We start from the raw sequence: 20171 nt of genomic DNA on the forward strand, positions 1-20171 counted from the left end.
CCCACAGTCCCTGTCTGTACTGTCTTAAAATGTGCCCTTTGTGTTTGTATTTCTGCTCCCACTGACATCAACAGCAAAGCGATGCCCTACCCAAGACATATTACAGAATGTCCCATTAGCAGAGAACTAGAGATTTGCTTAGTGATGCATGTCGGTATATTTCATAAACAAAATATTTCATTGCTTAAGGCACATTAAAAAATAATCCAAACCCACTGAGGCAGAGCAGTCTCAGGCCGTGTCCGTGCCAGCAAACCTGACTCATGAGGACTGTTTGTCACAGGGATGAGAGGAACTGGCCCCAAGTGCAGCCTCACTTTTCATCCATCCAAATTTTTAAGAAAACATTGAAGTAATACAGACAAAGATGCCACAAATGAAGTCGTGACTTCAAGATTCAAGCTATATTTGACAGTTTAGGTCTTGACACTATTGAAAAAAAGATCTTCCCTGACTGAAGAATGAATATTTACATGGAAAATTGAAAAGTTTTTGATTCTAATCTTGAGAACATGAATGTTAACTTCACTTTAGTAGCTGAAACAGTCCACTGAAAGAAAGTGCAATATTCTTAAGTTCAAAATAACCACTGTATAAGCGTTTCAGAAAAAGGGCCTCTATTTTAATTACTTCTTAAGGGGGAATGTTTTTATTCTGTGAAAGTCCATACAGAATTATAGAGCAGACTGCTCTACAAAAACAACACGTATCCAATCATGTCCTTGTTCACTCGTCTTTCTTATTTCCAAATCTCATCCTCGGCATTCAAAACCACACTTACCCCAGCGAAACCTTTCTGAATCTCTTAAAACGCAACGCTCTGGTCGGGGCGCAGCGACTCAGCCCCAGGGCTGTACCAGGCGACGAGAAGCTGAGACGTTGCTCTCCGGCGAGGAACGCGTTGTTTTCTGATGAAATAAAAGCAATCCCGTTGGAGTCGTCAACGAGAAGGCCACTTCAGCCGCCCGGCTGGCCCGGGGACAGCACCGCTGGAGGAGGGTCCGACTACGCCGGGGGAGTGGAGCGGGGAGCGCCGCCCCAGCGGGAGGGGACGGGAGGGGACAGGAGGGGACGGAGGGCGGCTGCCGCAGCCCTCGCGGGCTGAGCCCGGCCATGGCCCAGCAGGAGCCGGCTGAGCCCGGGGCTGCGGCCGCCGGCCCGGAGCTGGCGGCGGGGAGCGGCCCCGTGCAGATCCGAGTGGCCGTCCAGGCAGCCGCGGAGGAGGAAGAGCGGGAGGAGGAGGAGGACGACGACGAGGAGGAGGAGAGGGGCGGCGGAGCGCTGTGCCCCAGCTGCAGCGAGGAGGACTCGGGGCGGTGCGGGCGCTCCAGGTGAGCCCCCGGGAAGGGGGTCCGGCGGCGCCCCGGGCGGGGCCGTGCGGGGCGAGGAGCGGGGGCGAGGAGCGGGGCCGCCGCGGTCACCACGTAACGGAGCGGCCGCGGCTGATGCAACGCTGAGGGGGCGGGTGGGAGACGGGAACCCCTCCAGCGAGGAGACACCTGGGCGGGAGCTGCCCGGGAACCGAGGGCTCTGCCCGGGCTGCGGCCCCTCCGCCCCTCAGGGAGCTGCCGGGATCGGGGCCCCGGCTTCCCCCTGCCACTTCACTGCCTTTTACAGAAAGGGTTTTGAGGATTAGTTGTTGTGCTTTGTTTTTTTTTTTTTTGGTTTGGTTTTTTGTTTTGGTTTGGTTTTTTTTGTTTTTGTTTTGTTGTTGATTGTTTTTTATTGCATGGACTCGATATTTTATTACACAGACATAGTTATCTCCTTAGATATTTAAGACATGGACAGACAGACCCGTGTTCTGGCCTTGGCAACAAGCTGACTAGACACAAAATCGAGGCCATTAGGAATGCAGAAAAAACTGCCACTTTATACTCTGCGTTTTACTGTTTGATAATGCCAGTAGTGCTGTCTGCACTCAGTAGTATGTTGTAGGAATTACTGGTGGTGCCTGAAATTGCTTTGATGCCTGCCAGATTATCTTACTAGTAAAAGGCACATCCAGGATTTTTGTGCCAGAAAACTGCAGAGAGACAACGCTCGTTAGTTGTAGTTCATCTTATGATTTGTACTAATGTAGTAATGTACTGTACAGATGCTGTAATAAATTGTCATGTAAAGATTTACGTACAGTAGCAAGAAATCCAGTATTCTGTTTGTAGATCTATTGTTTCTAATTGATTCTCTAACTTCATATCCTAGCACTGACTCAGAATGAACTGCAGTGTATTATTTTAAATTACAGAGGGCTAGTTGGGGAGGGGGAATTTTTTGCAGCTGCCAGAATTTTCAACTATATACTACAGAAACAGAAGTTGAACAAAGCTAGGCACAATTAGGATGTTTTAAGCTGAGTCTGCTTAGTTTTTCCACAATCATATACAACTATTATTTTTATAAACATGTACAGCAGTCTACAGTGTTGCATTCCAATTACTGATTTCTTCATTTTGGGAAATTATTTACATTTGTTATCTGTGATAGTATTACTTATGTAAGAGCTTCTAGCCCTGGCCTAGACTGGAAGAAAGGGTGGATATTTTTTCAAGCTTTGTAACATACAATAGCTACTCTTAAATGCCACTTATTTATTTGATGGGAAATTATTTACAGGCATTTTGAAAATTATTAGTGATGGTCTAAAACTGCTGGGAATGAGCCATCTCACTCTCCAGCTGAAGCTAGCAGGCAATTTGAATTCCCCCCCCCCCCCCCCCCAATTTTTAGGTTTTATAACTTATGAAATGAAAGCTGTTTCCCCAGTGGTCAAGCCCTGCAGTTCTTTGGGAAATTTCTGGGTATTTGTGACATACAGTCCTCAGCCTTTTAGCTGCCAGGTGCTTCAGAACCATCTCCAGACTGTTGATAATAAACAGATAGTTCTCATGTGCATGACGTAAAGCTATTTTTGCTCAAATTTATTTTGGATGAATGTGAGTTTGAAAAGTGAATGTTGTTATGATGTTGTCAGTCTAAAAGATAATGTTTCACAACAGAAATTAAAAAGAAAGATTGCTGCAGCCATATGTTCCATTAGGAGGCACCAAGTATTGTATCCACATTTTTGTTAACAGACTTGCACTGCCTTGGAGTAATTGTACTGTTGGAACTCATAAATTAGATTACCACATACTGCTTATTAATACAATACTTTATTCATTTGGGACTCAGATAAAACTTTTCAAAAGGTTAGACACTATCCAAACAATTTAATATAGTGTTCGTGAGTCTTGATATTTAAAACTCCAGATCTGCTCTCTATTTAGATATGTTTTCTTGTGTGACTAATGGCCAGATGAGTCACCAGGTTAAAAGATTGTTTTTGTCTGTTTTGATAAGCATATTAAGGAAATAAAATCGTGAATAACTACTAGGGTTTGGTTTATTCTCAGTGTCAACTGGGATTGATTTATCATCTACTTTTGTAATACAGTTGATACCCTAGAGGTACTACCAGTTGATCACTACTATGAATTAATATGGACCTATTTACGAATTTCTGCATTTGCTGTAGGTGGCATTTCCATACAGCACTTAGCAAGGGCTGTTGAAAGAGCCCTTGGGATTTGGTAAAAGCTGAGCTGTCTGCCAAATACTATCATGTATAGGTCAGACTGTGACCAATATGTGAGAGGTGAAATGAGGCCTGTTTTGCCCTGATTCAGTGTGTTGCAAACAACACTGGTTGTTGCAAACATGCAGTTCATTTTTATTGTTTCCTAAGGCACGATGCCCCTTTTTGTTTCCATCCAAACACCTGCAAATGTCTGTGCTAATATATTCTCTAAAACAGCCCCGTCCTGAACTGAAGGTAAGCTTTTCCTAGCAGAGTGTGGATATGCAAAAAGGCTGAAATGTTCCAAGTTTCTTGTGTTGACACTACTTCTGAATTGCTAGTGAATGAAGAATGAGTAGTGGGGTAAGGGAATATCAATAATGAAAAATAAACAGCACTGGTGTTTTCTTCCTTCTGAAACCAGCACCCACAGCTGGTCATCAAATATTTTTTACTATCCTAATCATAATTTCATCTATTATACTCTACTTCTGGCATTGCCAAGTAAATTCTTTTTCTTGCTCTCTCGCCCTTCCTTTGAACTGTACCCCATTAATGGCTAGGGAGATTTTAGCAGTGAGACTTCTTGGATCATACAGGTATCCACAGACGTGCCATGATGTGCTGCCCTATCATCAGAAGAGCCATAAGAAGTAAACGGACTGGAAGCTTCAAACAGCCAGGTCCCAGAGAACTGCTGTAGCTGTCACAGGTGGGGGCATGGTCCCTGTGCAGAGCCCACTGACCTAAACATGACCTTCAGACACACAGGGAGCATCTGCCGAGGCCGTGCTGCGCTCACAGCCTCCAGTTCATCTCCAGGACAGAGCTGGCTCCAGGCAGGGTGACTCAGCAAGGCTGCATCCTCCCTGCCACATCAGCCTCAGGGGACTCCAGGGTGATGCCTGCTCCCTTTCCTGGTGATTTCACAAGCTCTGCAAAAGCCATTTAAGAAAATTTTGGGCAAATGCATGGCTCCTCCTTTTTTGTTGATGAGGTATGTGGGAGACCAAAGTAATACGTGATTTATAGGATCTAAGGTACTTAGTGGGTGATTTTATTTTTTGAACAGAAACTTTCATGATGGTCCCATAACAAAACTGGACTGCTAACACCTTACAAAATTAGTCTGGCTTAAGACAGGCTTGTGCATTACAGTCACCTGTGGCTGAGCCATTTGCCTCAATTCTAGATGGAAATGACCATTTAAATTGCTATTTCAGCAACAAACATGTTGCTGTGACTGTGTGTGGCAAGGAGTTCATCTTGAACCCATGGTTGCAGTATCTCTTTTTGGGATAGGATGCCCAGTAGTGCTCCATTTTGCACAGAGACCTAGACAGTATGATGGGAAGGAGAGAAAAAATGAGAATGACTTCCTGAGATACATGAGCTGCTACCACACATACATAGAACAGCCCTTATGGAAAACTGCTAGTTATGTTACTCTGTCACTCTGGAAGTGACCTGTTAAAAGTGCAACACTCCTGTCAGTCCTGCTTACTCTTTGGATTCCTGCTCCTGCATTCATGCAGGTAAGAGGCTTGAGAAATCACGACTGCATCACGTTGGGATATTCATCCTCAGATATGTGAGCCATGAAGCACACAAAGGTCAAGCCTATGTTTAATAGCTTCATACTAAAAAATAAAACACTGTCACTGGAGGAGCTTTGTATGGTACCACGTACCTGTGCAACTTCATTTCATGTTTTGGTGGAGGATTTGAGTTGGCAGAGTGTTTTCAAGATGTTAGTGTGTATGTCTGCTTATTCTGCACTGAGATCAGCTTTGGGGATGAGCTCAGGAACTTGACTCCTTATGCTGACTGAAAAGCTTTCTCCTCTGAGCTGGCCAGCTGTCCCAGATGGATGGGTGGTAACTGTTCAGTGCCCACCTATAAAGCAAGTTGGAAGCAGCAATACCAATTGGTAAAGTGGTCATGTCTTTTCATTTTGAAAGACTATTTGAATCCACTAATATAAGATGATCTGTTGATAAAAATGATTTAATTATTTTCCAGTGGTGGGGAAAACGATGACGACTCTGAGCAGAACTGGAAACCACCAGAAAATGACCTGATCCAGAAATTAATAGCACAGATTGAATATTACTTCTCAGATGAGAACCTTGAGAAAGACACCTTCCTCCTGAAGCACGTGAGAAGAAATAAGATGGGCTATGTCAGTGTTAAACTCCTCACTTCTTTTAAGAAGGTAAGCTAACTTTTTAAGACTTGAAGTGCCTCATGTAAGCCTGATGCATCTAAAAACACTGAGATGAAAATTACATTTTATAGAGGCGATTTTACAGTCTCTGTCTGCCTCTCTAAGGGGTTGATTTTGTTTTGCTGCGATGATTAGGTTTGTTCTCATCTAGAACTTTAATAGCTGAACTCCTTCATGATTGGCTAGGGAAATCATAGGCTTAAAAACATGTATGCTTTTAAATTACCATTCTGGGAGAGAGGAGAACATAGCACCTGGGACATCAGATAAAATAAATTTTTATGTCAGCTACTCATGAGTAGCTGAGTAATCCTGGTAAAGTTATATTCCTGTCTCTGAGAAGGGATGGTGAATCTCATCTTTGCAGTTGTATGAAGATCCAAAAATTAAGAGTAGTATAAAGTAACTGATAACTGAAGTCACTTAAAGGTGAGATGAGTTCTATTATTTTTTTCTTAAATTACGAACACCAATGTAAATATGTGTATGTAACCCGTTTCTAAAATTGCAACAGAAATACTTTGTCAAGATTCTACACCTAACAGTTTGCAGAGTTTTTCAGTCTGGAAGCTGAGGCACTCCTGGCTTCTTCAGACCACTTCAAACAGATTATATTGGTGACAGATAAACACTTAAAGGAAATGGAGAAGTTTGGGGTTTTTTTTTTAAGATGAGAGTTTTGAGGGAGGAAAAACAGTTCAAGACAATGAAATCCTAAACTTGACAAAACTTCTTGTTTGGCAAATTTAACGAAATAAACCTGCCAGAAGAACACACATTCTGATCGTGGTTCAGACCTACATGTGGAATGCCCAAGCATCCCTCGAGCAGGCTTTCAGATACAGTAACGATTTCCAGTTTGGGCTTTAGTGTCAGTTCCTGTTTCCATTAGATTCAACAGGCCATGAGCTTTACAGGAGCTCACCGAGGCCCATTATAGCAGGAAAACTCTTTACTTTTTCACCAAGTCTGCTACAAGAAACTTAAATCCCGCTTTCTGTTTGTAGACTGCATCTGCCTTAAAATTCTGTAATCAGTCCCAGTGGGTTTGATCAGTTGTGGTGTTTAACCTGTGTCTGTCTCCAAGGTGAAACACCTTACCCGTGACTGGAGAACCACGGCCTACGCACTGAAGTACTCGGACACTCTTGAGCTCAACGGTGACAACAAAAAGGTTCGAAGGAAGACTCCAGTTCCACTGTTTCCAAGTGAAAACGTCCCTACCAGGATGCTGCTGGTGTATGACATCCACATGATTTCTGAGCTGCAGGCTCTTAATAAGCAAGAAAATGGATGCATGCAAGAAAGGATAATGGAGCATCTCCTCAAAGCCTTTGTAACTTTTGGTGTCATTTCATCAGTTCGTATTCTCAAGCCTGGCAGGGACCTACCACCTGATATCAGGAGGGTCAGCAACCGGTACACCCAGCTGGGAACTCAGGAATGTGCAATTATAGAATTTGAAGAAGTAGATGCTGCCATACGTGCTCATGATTCAATGTGCACCCAAAAGAAAGAGACCGGCATGAAAGTTGTCCTCATAGGAATGAAACCGCCAAAGAAAAAAGTTCCCAAAGACAAGAACCACGATGAAGATTCCAGCAAGAGTCTTAAGAAGACTCGATCCCTTAATAAGAGAGTGGAGGAACTTCAGTTTGTTGGTGATGAATCTTCAGCAAACAGCTCTTCTGACCCAGAGAGCAATCCCACATCCCCCCTGGCAGGGCGCAAACGTACTGCAGCAAACACTGCGAGTAATTTGAGCCCCATCGTTCATCCAAATAACCATTTGAGTCCTAATGTGTCACCCAGATCAAGTCCTTGGAACAGTCCATCTTCACTGAGGAAAGTAACAAAAAAATCTCCGCTGGCTGAAGACAGTAAGCTTAACCCAAGCACTAGCCCTGAAATTCCAAGGAAATGTACAGATTATTCCTCGGATAGCAGCATCACCCCTTCTGGGAGCCCCTGGGTACAGAGAAGGAAAGCCCAAACTCTCACACAGGAGAAGAGTTCCAGCAGCAGTCCCATGTTGGTTAGGAAAATACAAAATGCAGACGGTCTCCCTGTAGGGGTACTGAGGCTGCCTAAAGGTCCTGATGGCACCAAGGGCTTCCACAACGGCTGTGAAAGAAGGAAGGCTATGAAGAGTGAATAAACTCTTCTTTAAAAACAGGCTCACAAGTCAGCCAACTGCTGGTGACCAAGCCTGGTGAAAAATTGTCACTTCAGTGACTAAGTCAGTATTTAATTTTTCAGGCTTTTGTATTCATATAGAGACTTTATCATTTGTATATTTGTATATTTTCTCCACAGAACAGGTGAGGTTGGAAGGCATCTCTGGAGATTGCCCAGGCCACCTCCTTTTCTCAAGCTACAAGAAGTCACTGAGCGGTTTGAGCATCTGTGAAGACAGAGACTTCCCTGCCTGTTTGGGTGATGTGTTTCCATGTTCAACCACCCACACAGTACAAAAGTGTTTCTTTACAATTCAGGTGCAATTTCTATGTTCCAGTTTGTGCCCCTTTTCCTGTTACTTGGTATTGCTGAGAAGGGCCTAGTTCCGTGTTCTTTACTGCTTCCCATCGGGTATTTAAAAACACTGATGAGATCTGGCCCCAGAGCCCTCTCCTCTCCAGTCTGACCTGCTCTCTAGGCCTCACAGGATGGACGTGCCAGCCTTTTAATCAGCTGAGTTGCTTTGTTAGTGCACTGCCCTTACCTGCATCCATTCCTTTAATGCATTATTTTGAAATGCCTAAACATCCAAACAGACCTATAAATCATTCATGTACTACATCATTTGCAGAGCTGGGATCCTGAAGAGCAGTGTGTAAATACTTACAGTTTAGTGGCTGTATTATGAGAAGGGTGGTATGTTACCAGTCTCATCATAGGGAGTTGGAGTTTTGAAGACTTTCTGTGTTTGCCTCAAAAGGAACTGAGAAAGTTATGCCACAGCGAGCAGTTGTTCTCATGTACATTGCCAAAGCAGTATTTTTTAGTAGGACCAGTGTGTATTTTCATGTGATGTGAGTAAAGACTGAGCATTGGAGACTGCTCTGTAAGTGTTCTCTCATATAATCAGATGGAAATAAAAATACTAACTCAGTCTAGATCTATTTTGTTTACTTTAAAAATAAGTTGAGTTGCACCTGAATAGATAACTTAAACCTCATCTTATACCATGTAATCCTACTAGTAGTTACTCAAAATTTCCATTGCATTCAAGGAAAAAAAAGTCCTCTGCCTCACTACTGATGGTTAATTCTGTGGTGATGCTTCACTGTGACTGTGTGTCACAGTATTTTTATATAATATTATAAACTAAACAGTGGTCAGTGCTAACTCAGGATTTAACAAGCAGGCTCAGCAAGAAGTGCTTAAATTAAAATTAACTATAATCCTACCTGAAGCCAAAGAGGGAAACTGCAGTTTTACTTACAAAAGTTAAACTCTGGAAAACTAGCCCAGAGACAGTAAGAGGGTTTCAGGTTCTAACGAAGAGCTTGGGAACTGTGCACGACAAAGGTCTCATCAGATGGTGATTCCTCATTCCCAAAGTCCACATCCTGTCCAATTTCCTAAGCATAACACTTCTGCAGTGTAAATAACCTCAGTAACAGAGTCATATGTACAGAAGTCCTGATTCTGATTCTTCAGCCACCCACATAGATTCCTGGTTCTTTTACTGCACACAAATGGAATCCTCCAAGTTACCTCCTGACTCCCATTACCAAGACATTATAAATACTACTGAACACAAAGTGGTGTTTTCTAAAATCACCAGCACACCTGCAAACATCTGAGTGACAAGGTAAGTCTTCAGAAGAGGGATTCCAGAACTCCAGGTTACATACAACTGCACTGGTTCAGTCCAAATGCTTGTGTCATGGATAATCAGGGAAGTTGGTTGTTTTTTTTAATTATAAAACTGTGCAGCATCCATGTGCCATCGTGTACCAAACTACCTGGGGGCAGCACTAAAGCTGATGCAAGGCAGTATCGTGAAGACACACAGAAGTAAATCAAATGGAAATACTGGGAATTATACGTAATAAAAGTCTGTAAGATATTGCATACTTGCAGAAAAACAAGGAAGTTGAAAACATCAGCATATACCTGGGCTATGCTCTCGGAATTAACACTTCTACATGTCACATTCCACATGAAAACCTTAAAAATCCAATTTACTTCCATATAACACCAACAGTTTGGAACTAAAAGTCTCGGACACTAATGAGGAGTCTTATTTTGCTTTAGAAAATTTTACACATGATACAATGAACACTGAGGATGACTCCTTAGTAAATAAATAGGAAGTCTACAGTTTTTCTTCAATAATAAATCAAATTCTGTGTTACTGAAGAGTTATTAGAAGGCCATGAACTATGAAATACTATAAACTTAAAGAGAATGCCATCTTATTTGAGATGACTAACGTATACTTAACTATAAAATTCCAGAAAGCTGCTCCACCTTAGAGAGCTTTCAATAAGAAAGAAAAAATACACTTATCATGGTAATTATTTTTTCTAACAGAAAATACAGACAAACGTGATCAAACAGCAACTGATAAATGTGACCAGTGAAACTACTTGGAAAGTAATTTAAAGTACTGCCTATAGAGAAAAAGTTAACATATGGTCTTATTCTGGTTCAGATAATAAACCCACAGCTCTGCTCCACACAATTTCCCTGCATCTCCAAAAGGGAGACGTTTTCTGCTTGGAAAACATTCTGTGGAAACCTCCAGTAGACACACAGACACACCAACTTCTTTGCCATCCTCCTCCCCAACCTTACTGCCACTTAGGAGCCAGAGCTACGTTATGCTGACTGTATTATGAACAGCTTTTGTATCATTAGACACACATTCAGTATTCCTCATGGAGCCCAGAACATTTGATGTTTAATTAATCAGTGTAAAAGGACTGTTGATAGGGAACACCTTCTCTCCAGATACTTCCTGCACTAGCCAGCAGTGCCCAGTGTTGGATACTGCAGCACGTGCCTGTTCAGAGCCATTCTGAACCCTCAGCACCAAAACACACACGCCAAGTGCACAGAGAGGGCACAGTGAACCCTGTGGCTGCCCGAGGCAGGGAGCCCTGGCTGCAGTTTTGTGGCTGGCAGGCAGCTCGTCTGCTCCAGGGACTCGCCCCCAGGGAATCCTGCTTCTCCTCTGTAGAGCTCAAACACACACATCCACACCTCACATCCACACCTCGAAGGGGTGCTTTCAAAAACACGGAGGTTGAGGATATTTTTATTGCCTTTTTTTTTTTTTTTTAACACAACAAACAGCAACTCTAAAAAGCATTTTAAGAATGAGACCACTTTGCACAAGCAGCTCAGGTACCGAAGACGTTCAGGATTCTCAACTGCCTGAACACCCCCACTGCCGAGGGCACCAGCATGGGCCACACAATCCACAGCAGCCTTCAGTCATACATGTACAGCAATAAAAACAGAGAAAATATTAAATTCCTTTGGGACAAATATTTCATTCTCCCTGAGTTTGTTTCTGTCTTCACATTCAATCAACTGCTCAAAACCTGAAAACAGTACAACCCCCCAGATATACACACCACACGTCCAAACTGCCTGGGGAAACGCTGCCAACAGAGACACTTGAAACACCAACAGCTGTGCCTTCATTTTGTTCCAGCTCTCAAATATTTATATTATAATGACATATTTCAACTAAGTATTTTTTTAAAACGTCATATCAGCTGACGAGAAACAACGTGACAACACATTTGGAGTGTTGGTCACTGGCTGAGAGCCCCTCCCAACTATAAAAGAACATTTACTTCTGTTCCCACCAACAAAGGATACATTCCCATCATCTTCATTTTGCACAAGCAGTTTATGGCTGGGTTTATAACCCTGAAGTCTGAAAAAAGCTGGGGACTTCAGTAAAAAATACTTATTAACTCACCTACACCCGAGCTGTTTAGAACAACAGTTTGATTAATCAAACAGAGCTGGCTTCAGTTTACACCATTGTTCCCTGAGCTTGGATTTCACTGCATTTGAAGCAAAAATATAGTTGATTGACTCATAGGAAAGATCCCACATCTGTGATCGAGTCAAATTAAATGTTTTTGCAACCAGCTCATATTCTTGTGATAGTTCGGTTGCAAAGACGCCTTTATCATCAGTCTGGAGTCACATTGAAAGAAAAGAAAAAAAAAAAAGGTTAAATTAGTTCCTCTACATGAAAAGAAGTCTTTTTCTATACATACAAACCAGTTTTATCTTCCTGTCTCACATTTTATTCCATGGTTCTTTCATCTGTGCATAATTATTTCATCTCTATTTGCCCTATTTTCACTCAAAATGAATTAACTACTCAAACATAAACGAAAACTTCTTAAAATGATGGCATAATTTATCAAGAAAATAGGATTCCCTACTAAAATTGCTAGAAAGATGGCTGTCAAATGCTGCATGCATTCAAGCTATGTGCAGGTCTCCTTATTCCTCTTTTCCCTTTCCTTAGATCTGGGAACTAGAGAATACTCTGTGTTCCACATCTTCAAGGAAGAAACTCTCTGATCCTTTAGACAATAAAGGATTGAGGCTTATTTTAAAAATAAGCACAATGCTATTATATTTATATACACACACTTGGACAATGCTACAGATTATGGGGGTTAAACCAACAGGATGATAGTAAAATCCTGCCAATGGCAGCACAAGTACTTGGCACCTCAGTGTTTAAGGACTTTAACGAGGTGTCAAGAGAACACAAGAACTCTCACCCAACACAATGAACCCCCTGGCACACACAAGTGTATGTGCAAGCACTGGACCCTGTGTTTTAGGAGAAACCTGTCAGTATGCAAACAGCTATGAAGGTCATTGCATTATAGCTGATCATCTTATCCACACAGGAAAAGAAAGACCTGGCTTTACAACAGAACCAAGAGAAGTACTATCAATTCCCGTTTGTATTACCAGCAGTTCTCAGACTGAACATTCTGATTTCCTGAAAGTGAATAATTTGCTATGAGGTCAGAAACTGTAAGTCAGTTCTGATCCATTAAAGGAGAAATGCTTCTCCAACTTCACATTAGTTTGGCTCTTTGCCTAAATACATGGTTAAAATCAAAAAACTTACACAGAGCACTGCAGGATGGCCCATGCTGTACCAGTATCCAAAGTGGTGTTTGTCACAGGAAGGCACCGTCTGAGATTTTATGTTTGATGTCATGCAAAGTTCTAGGGGAAAAAAAAAAAGAAATTAGGATATATATCAAAATGAGAGACATGTTTTTGACACGTTAATTGACTTATTTCTGTTCTTGAATAAAAATTAAAATCAGCTACTGTTGTTTCCTCTATTTTCTAGCTGCTTCTTTGGTAACTTCTTCTGAGGAAAGTTTGGTCATCAATTTCTACGAGGTGCAAAAGTTTGGGAGCTTGCAAACCAGATACAGAATCACCACAGTCTTGCACAGTAACTGTAAGCTATAATTCAGTTTTGTTTTCATCTGAGACATCAATTGTCTGCTGCCACAAACACATCAAAAATCCCCAAAGCATTATGAGTGTACCTGGAGGGCAATTCCCACTGCCATGTTTGCCTAAGCACGTTTGGTCCAAGACAAACTGGAGTCACTGGATCAGCAGTCCATGTGCCATTCTGAAATCTAGAGACTGAGCCATTGTAAATATCTTTTTCCTTACCAATAGGTATCCGGTTCTGTCGAACAATTGACACTAACTCTTCTGAACCTGCTGCTGTGGAGTTGAGAAATGTTCCATGTCCAATTCTGTCAGGAGGCAGGCCCAGGAGAATTTTGGTCTCCTCTTCTTTATTAGGAATCTAGAGGGGAAATATTTTACATTCTGTCAAGGCAGTGCAAAGCAGCATATTAAATAACTGCAGTGGACTTCAGGTTCTTTTTTTACAGCACCTCTTATCCAAAAGAAAGTGTTAGTGAAATAGGAACAAGTACAAATAGGCCTGTGACATCCTGTGTCCTGCTTAATTTCCTGAAAAAATAAAACTATCTTCAGGATTTATCAGATTTGTCAGAGTAAACTCCAGTCACCACTTCAGCAGATTGTATGGCAAAGCCCAACTCTCTCCTAATACAAGCAAAGCTAACAGCTCACTACTCATGAAACTGCACAGATTTCATTATACAAGATTTACAGTAAAAATACCAGGAAGAAAACAGTGGATCTGTTGGAATGTTACTAATTTCAATTTCACACGTGACCCCCCAGTACAGCACAGGAAGCAATAATTTGACTATTCTGATTTGCAACAGATTGTTGAAGATTTCTCCTGTTTTCCTCTCTCTTGTCAAATGCCCCAAAATACTTTGGCCTGAGAAGTTCCAAATGCACAAAGGTGATTTTAGTTTCATCAAGCTTTTCCTGAAGTGGGAATTACAGAGAGGCACCAAAATAAGGAAAGCTTTTACCTCAGAAAGATGCAATGCCAGCTTTAGACCTGCTTTTTTTGCTTCTGAGAGTGGCTCCAAAAAATCCTGACCGTGTCCTGCCTGGAAGACAGAAACACATCACCGTTCTAGAGCTTATTTGACAAAACTCCCATCATTGCCATAACTGAGAAACTATCAAAATAGTTCATTCAAATACAGTTACGTTGAATATTTCTCTTTTCCCATTACTTTACTTGGAATGAATGCAGCAAGTCACACAACCTTCTGTCAACTCAGACAAACGAGGCAGACATCAGTAGCTCAGATGATGCCCATGACTTAAAGCCAATTGTCTTGATTTTGATACCTTTTATGCAGCTCCCACCCTGAGTTATTCCACAGCTGTCCTCAAACATTTTTGCTTTCTTAATATGCAAGAAGCATTTGGTGCAGCTAAGCAAAATTGAAACCAGTATCAACTTGCCTCCACCCAGCCAATCTGACTGGGGCAACTCAGTTACAGACACATACCAGACAAACACTGCTTTTCAGTGGCTCTTTTCTCAGAGTCATGCATTAATCTATTTTTTTTTTGTTAGAGTATCTGCCCCTTACAGCAACAGGGATTAACCTGGTAGCAAGACTACAAGCAATCTATTCCAACTAGCAACAACATCAGGCAAAAACTTGTAGGAACAAAGCATGGTTAGAACTGCTTGCTCTTATGCCACAGTACATGTTTATCTTCAAGAACAGACCAAAATGAACCAGAAACTTACAGTGGGATCACCACTGAAGTCAAGTCCTACTACAACCCCGTCACTGGAAAGCAGGAACTCTTCAGCAAGCTTAACAATCTGCTTAGCAACTGCTGGGCCATCTCTTCTGTTTATTGCTATTAACAACCTGGGATAGAAATGCATGTATTAAATTATATATACAAGGTGTAATATCAGGAGCTCAACAAACCTGATACCAACAAAAATGGCACTTCACATCCTCCACGGTTGAGTATAAAAACTATCTGTATAGGAAACTACTCAAAGGAATGAAGGTACCAAAGTGCAGGGGGACACAAATAAACAGGTTGGCCTGTGACATGCAACAGCACCCATGAATGATGAGAATTCTTCAGCTTCCTCAAAAAAATCTGGTAAGGGTTGCTGCTGAGACTCTAAGAGACAGGTGAGCAGACCACCTCCAAGCAGCCACTGACACCTTTACAGCAGTGCTCTTGTACAGCTAATCAAGCAAAATCTCTGCAATGAATCTAGGCTATGAAAAAGGAACCTTTAATGCAAATTCCATGAAAAACACTGCTTTTCCTGAAAATGTTGCAGAGAATGGACAGGCATAAAGCTGAGAAGTTTTACATCCAATTTCCTTCTCTAGCAGTAAAAAAGATAAAAATTCAGGTTCTCATATGTGTTACCTGTTTCCACTCCATGTAATCTAGTCTAAAACCAATTTTCTTTCCTACACTGGTGGCTTTTAAACCTCTCTGCAAACATGACCAAGCATCAGAATACACAGAACCTTGGAAAAGAGGTACTCCACATGGTTTATTTACCTTACATCTATATCCAAGCCTTCCTCTTGACACTGTTTTATACCCTCAAGTACAGTTTCAACATACATCCTTCTGGTCATACCTACAAACACATACACACATTTGGAACAAACATATTTTAATTAATTTCATTATACTGCAGACTCAGCTCTCTAGCCTCCTTGATTTTACTCCATAGTCTTCTAATCCATATAATTCTAATTCTAGCTGCAAATATAGCTTTACTGTGAAGCATACATTTGAACTAAACCCCCTCCTAAGCACCTGGAAAATTGAAAACAACTTTGTGTGAACCAGAGAGTCAAAACAGGACTTCTCTTATGTGTTTCTATTAAACCGTATCCAAAAGAAAGCAAAAAATGAAGTAATAAAAATAAAATAGGTCAGCTCTTAAAAATATTAGCAGACTCAGATGTCATAATCAAGCAAATAATCCAAACTCTTGGGTAGTAGAATTATAGCCAACACATTTTTGTCCTCAAAAATCTAATGGTAAAGTAACATGCTTTTACATGGTTAAATCTTTGATTTCGTATTTAAAATATGTATTTTTTTTATTGAGCCAACTAAATTTGACTTTACTTGTTATTAACATAGTCTTTAACTAAGTTTTATAGGGCATCAAGCTTACAAATTGAAAACCAGAACAGACTGTACCTGTGGACTTTACTTCTCTTGGAGTGCTCCTCAATTCCAGATACTTGACACCATCATCAGCAAATTCTTTAATGACATCTTTAGTTATCTGATTAAGTAACAGTGTATTCAACATCACAAAAGTAATGCTTAGAATTGTTTATATTTTCCTTTAGAACTAGAAGACTCACTTATTGTTTGTTGTGAAACACTTGCAACATTGTCAGTCCCTGATGTGTTTTTAGTACCCTCCATCTCTGGGAATACCACCCCACAGAGGGCACATTCCACTCCCTCAGGGACACGGAGGACAGTCAGGATGAATGAGAATTTCCTGGTCAGAACAGGGATCCCCTCTGGTGCAGACACAAGGCCCTGCACAGCTCTGCATCTTCATGTTTAACAGGCTGTCACAGGCCCTTCACAGGGGGGAAGAAAAGGACACCACACCACCCTGGATCACACAGTAGCTCTCCTTGACAGCTCTGTGACCTGAGGTGAACAAAGGGCAGTTCTAGTTCTCTTGTTTTGCTATGTAATGAACCAAAGGAACGGGAATCTACAGTAAATCAAAACTCTGGTAACGAGTAAAAGACGTGATGTTTTTAAGGCATTATCAGCCCAAGCATCTGAGGGGTTGTAACGATCACCATATTCAAAGTCCATTGCTTTAACAAAAATTAAGTGTAGAAGTTATATGAAATCCTGAGTTTCTAAATTAGTTTTACAATAATTATTCTGACCTCCAGTTGATGTTGCTACTTGGATCCCAACGCCCTTAATCCAGCTGTGTGTACTGTTAGCTTTTTTTAAATGAACTTTTATTTAACGTACCAGTAAGATATCTTCAGTCCTAGTGGTAACCTGATAGATGATCTGAAACATCTGAAAACATCTAAAATAAAAAGTTAAATGAACAAACATTGAATGAGTATTCAGAAAAAAAAAATCTACACTCTGAAAACACATGCTCAGTAGGGTCAATTAACCAGCCTGCAGCTTGAAATAAAAAGACCATCTGAACAGCACTTTCTGATTTTAGATGCTAACAAAGCATTTGCAACAAAAGTTGTTGTTATTATCATTACCACAAAGCTTTTTGAAGAACAAAGGAAAACATGAAGTTTCCAAAAAAAGGAAACTCTGTGAGTCAATTTTCTCTGAAAAGCATATGCTGTAAATAAAAAATTTCTATCCTTTAAAGATGGAATTAATTATATGAGATTTCCTTTTAGTCTGCAAGCACCTAAGAAATTATTCTGTAGAGTATCAAAAATATCTAACAATTACACTATGAAACTTAAAATTTATTTTCTGTAATCAGTGTATAAGGCCACACATTTCTCTGTTTTCAATTTAAAAAACCCTCAGTAAATCACACACATGTGCATACTCACTCCTCTAAGGTTCTTTTCTTTCCTTTGTCAATCACAGTCATTCCATTCTGGATCTGAAGGTTTGGCTTCTGGGCCATGAGTTTCTTCATGGTGGCAGAACTGATACAGCCATTCAAATGAGCATGCAGTTCCTAGGGAAAAAAAAAATCCTATGGACTGTGAAAAGGACGGCTTCTGCATCTTGTTTGTACCACTCTTCTTGAATCCTACGCCAATATTTCACTCCGAAAGGAAAAATAAAATAACAGTTATCTCTGTTTGGCTAATAATAATTTCCTCACGTTTTTGCAAGTTCAACTGAGACTGCCCTGTTTGTTTGCTCTCACTTGGTGGCTGCTGTTGGCTCTGGTCTCTGTGGAAGCACAGCTGGCTCAGGAAAGAGCTCTCCAGTGAATTGCTGGAGTGGTGTGACCCAAGGTGAGGAGGAAGCCAACAACCGCCTCAGTATTAAGTACACTAATGATTCAAGAACTCTCCCCCTCTACTGCAAGTTAAATGTACATTGGGCACCATTCAAAAACAGCAACACGTGTATGTTCACTCACCTTTCTTTCATTCATACTTTGAAGTTTCAACTCACACCAGAAGTGCAGCAAGATGCTGCCATGAACAGCAACTGCACTCCTCTGCCTGAGGCTTCTTTCTGCCTGACTGTGGGCTCCAAATCTATGATCCTCAGCTCCATTCTGCACTTCACCTTCGCTCCTTCTTACCTCCTTGCTCCTGACATACAGAACACTCCCTACTGCCATCACAACCCATTCAAAAGGTATCTGCAAGGCATCTGCTTCGCTACCTACCCCTTCATCGCCCTGTACAGATTCCTCTTACTGGGAAAAAAAAACTGGAGAAATATCTCTTCATGTCTTTCACTGGAAAACATGTTGAAATTGTAACTCCAGCTAAGCACCAGGAGCTGTGGCTCCTTACTGCCTCAGGAAACCGAGCCAGACACACAGCGCTGCGACTACCTCACATTTTTCACAGACTTACAACTGAAACACCTCACAGAATTCTCTCAGACGTTAACAACACACCCTGAAAAACGACTTACTTAAAAGCAGCACGGGAATACGAGGATGGTGTGGTCTGAGGCGGGTTTGATCGGGCAGGTTCTGCCCTGCAGGACGTGCCATCGGCTTTTGCAAGCGCGGCTCGGGAGCCCCGATAAATCCGCACGCACCCGCATGCGAGGCTTGCACAGATATGCCCTAAATAAGGCACACCCTCGGGACACGGAAAAAATAGCCTTATCTGAAGCCAGACTTTTTAGGCCAGACTGGAGGGAAGAGGACAAAAAGATAAAACGAAGATCACGCACAACTGATTTAGGTGGAATTAGATTAGTCGCTGAGGTCTGTAAACAAGCTGGACAGGGCAAACACACTTTCCTGTGGGGTGAAGGGCCTCAGAAAATGCGCGTTGGGGAAAAATCCCCGAGCCAGCAGCAGCAAGAGTCTGTCTGTGTCTGTGTGTCTGTGTGTCCGCCCGCCCGCCCGCCTGCAGCGCGGGTGCTCTGCCAGCCCCGGCCCCGCCGCCCCGCTCCCGCCCCAGCCCGGGGCCGGTGCCAGGCCCGAGGCCGCCGCAGGGAGGGCCCGGGACCGGCCGCCCCCCCCCCACCGCTCACCGCTTTGGGCAGCCGCCGGTAGAAGAGCAGCTCCCGGTCCCGGTCCCGGTCCCGCTCTGCCGCCATGGCCGCGCCTGTGCCGGCGGAGGGCGGGACACGCGAGGTCACGGCGGCGGCACCGCCCTGGCACCGGGCCCGCCCCCGCCGGGAGCCGGGACCCGCGGGCCGGAGCGCCCTGAGGCAGCGCGGGGCCGGTGTGGCCGCTCTGCCCTCCCGCCAAACGCAGCGGGAGCCAGGTGAGATCACGACAAACACTGTCCGTATTTAACGCCATAAAAGCTTCGAGTCGCAGTTTATTCAAGCGATACGATTTGCAGCCCGGCACAGCTGTGCACAGCTTCAGCGCCGTGCACACACCGCCGGGTATTTACCGCTACTACACAGTCAGTTATTCTCCTGTAATGGCACTAGTCCGCTACATTATCAATGTCCCGAAGTCCTAAGTGGATAAACTCGTGGATTACATTGCTAACCCCTTTTTAAAGCAATTTGTCAAGCTTGCTAGCACAAGAATAGGAATTGTAACTTTTCACTGATACGCAGGTCAAACCCAACCAAAACAAAGAACAATTTAAAAAAAAATCTGTTTAAATTATATCATGTTTAGTTTTTAGTGTTTCTGCAATCTAATTCTAAAACCCCCACAATTTTAAGTCAGGTCCATAGGCAGATGTTAGCTCTTGCATTGTCCTAGAACAAGAGATGAATATAATTAACATCATAAAACATGGTGATCTACATAATACCAGC

The 20171-nt window shown here is 42.3% G+C and overlaps 2 protein-coding genes across 2 annotated transcripts; one reads left to right on the plus strand and one right to left on the minus strand.

Annotated features, from left to right (window-relative positions):
* Positions 1 to 1080: 1080 nt before the first annotated feature.
* Positions 1081 to 11074, plus strand: LARP6 (La ribonucleoprotein 6, translational regulator). Its single transcript, XM_032699691.1, has 4 exons — positions 1081 to 1331; positions 5582 to 5774; positions 6874 to 7936; positions 8103 to 11074. Exons 1-4 carry the CDS (start codon positions 1114 to 1116, stop codon positions 8345 to 8347), a joined length of 1719 nt encoding a protein of 572 aa, XP_032555582.1. The 5' UTR covers positions 1081 to 1113; the 3' UTR covers positions 8348 to 11074.
* On the minus strand, positions 11040 to 19557 carry ADAL (adenosine deaminase like). The gene is made up of 10 exons (XM_032699692.1): positions 19422 to 19557; positions 17795 to 17925; positions 17232 to 17292; positions 16419 to 16506; positions 15762 to 15843; positions 14971 to 15097; positions 14231 to 14311; positions 13485 to 13623; positions 12916 to 13016; positions 11040 to 11954 (listed from the first exon to the last, which is right to left on the minus strand). The coding sequence occupies exons 1-10, from the start codon at positions 19485 to 19487 to the stop codon at positions 11763 to 11765; spliced, it is 1068 nt and encodes a 355-aa protein (XP_032555583.1). The 5' UTR covers positions 19488 to 19557; the 3' UTR covers positions 11040 to 11762.
* Between the last annotated feature and the right edge of the window lie 614 nt (positions 19558 to 20171).

The sequence above is a fragment of the Chiroxiphia lanceolata genome, chromosome 12 (genome assembly GCF_009829145.1).
Source record: "Chiroxiphia lanceolata isolate bChiLan1 chromosome 12, bChiLan1.pri, whole genome shotgun sequence".
Classification (NCBI taxonomy): domain Eukaryota; kingdom Metazoa; phylum Chordata; class Aves; order Passeriformes; family Pipridae; genus Chiroxiphia; species Chiroxiphia lanceolata.

Excerpts from the sequence above, each read along its gene's own strand:
- LARP6 (XM_032699691.1), top strand. The coding sequence starts at position 1,114 with ATGGCCCAGCAGGAGCCGGCTGAGCCCGGGGCTGCGGCCGCCGGCCCG. Across the intron at positions 1,332-5,581 it reads GGGCGGTGCGGGCGCTCCAG|TGGTGGGGAAAACGATGACG; the intron begins GTGAGCCCCCGG and ends ATTATTTTCCAG. Across the intron at positions 7,937-8,102 it reads AAGAAGGAAGGCTATGAAGA|AACAGGTGAGGTTGGAAGGC; the intron begins GTGAATAAACTC and ends TTTTCTCCACAG.
- ADAL (XM_032699692.1), bottom strand. The coding sequence starts at position 19,487 with ATGGCGGCAGAGCGGGACCGGGACCGGGACCGGGAGCTGCTCTTCTAC. Across the intron at positions 16,507-17,231 it reads GGACTGAAGATATCTTACTG|ATAACTAAAGATGTCATTAA; the intron begins GTACGTTAAATA and ends TTACTTAATCAG. Across the intron at positions 11,955-12,915 it reads GCCATCCTGCAGTGCTCTGT|ACTGATGATAAAGGCGTCTT; the intron begins GTAAGTTTTTTG and ends ATGTGACTCCAG.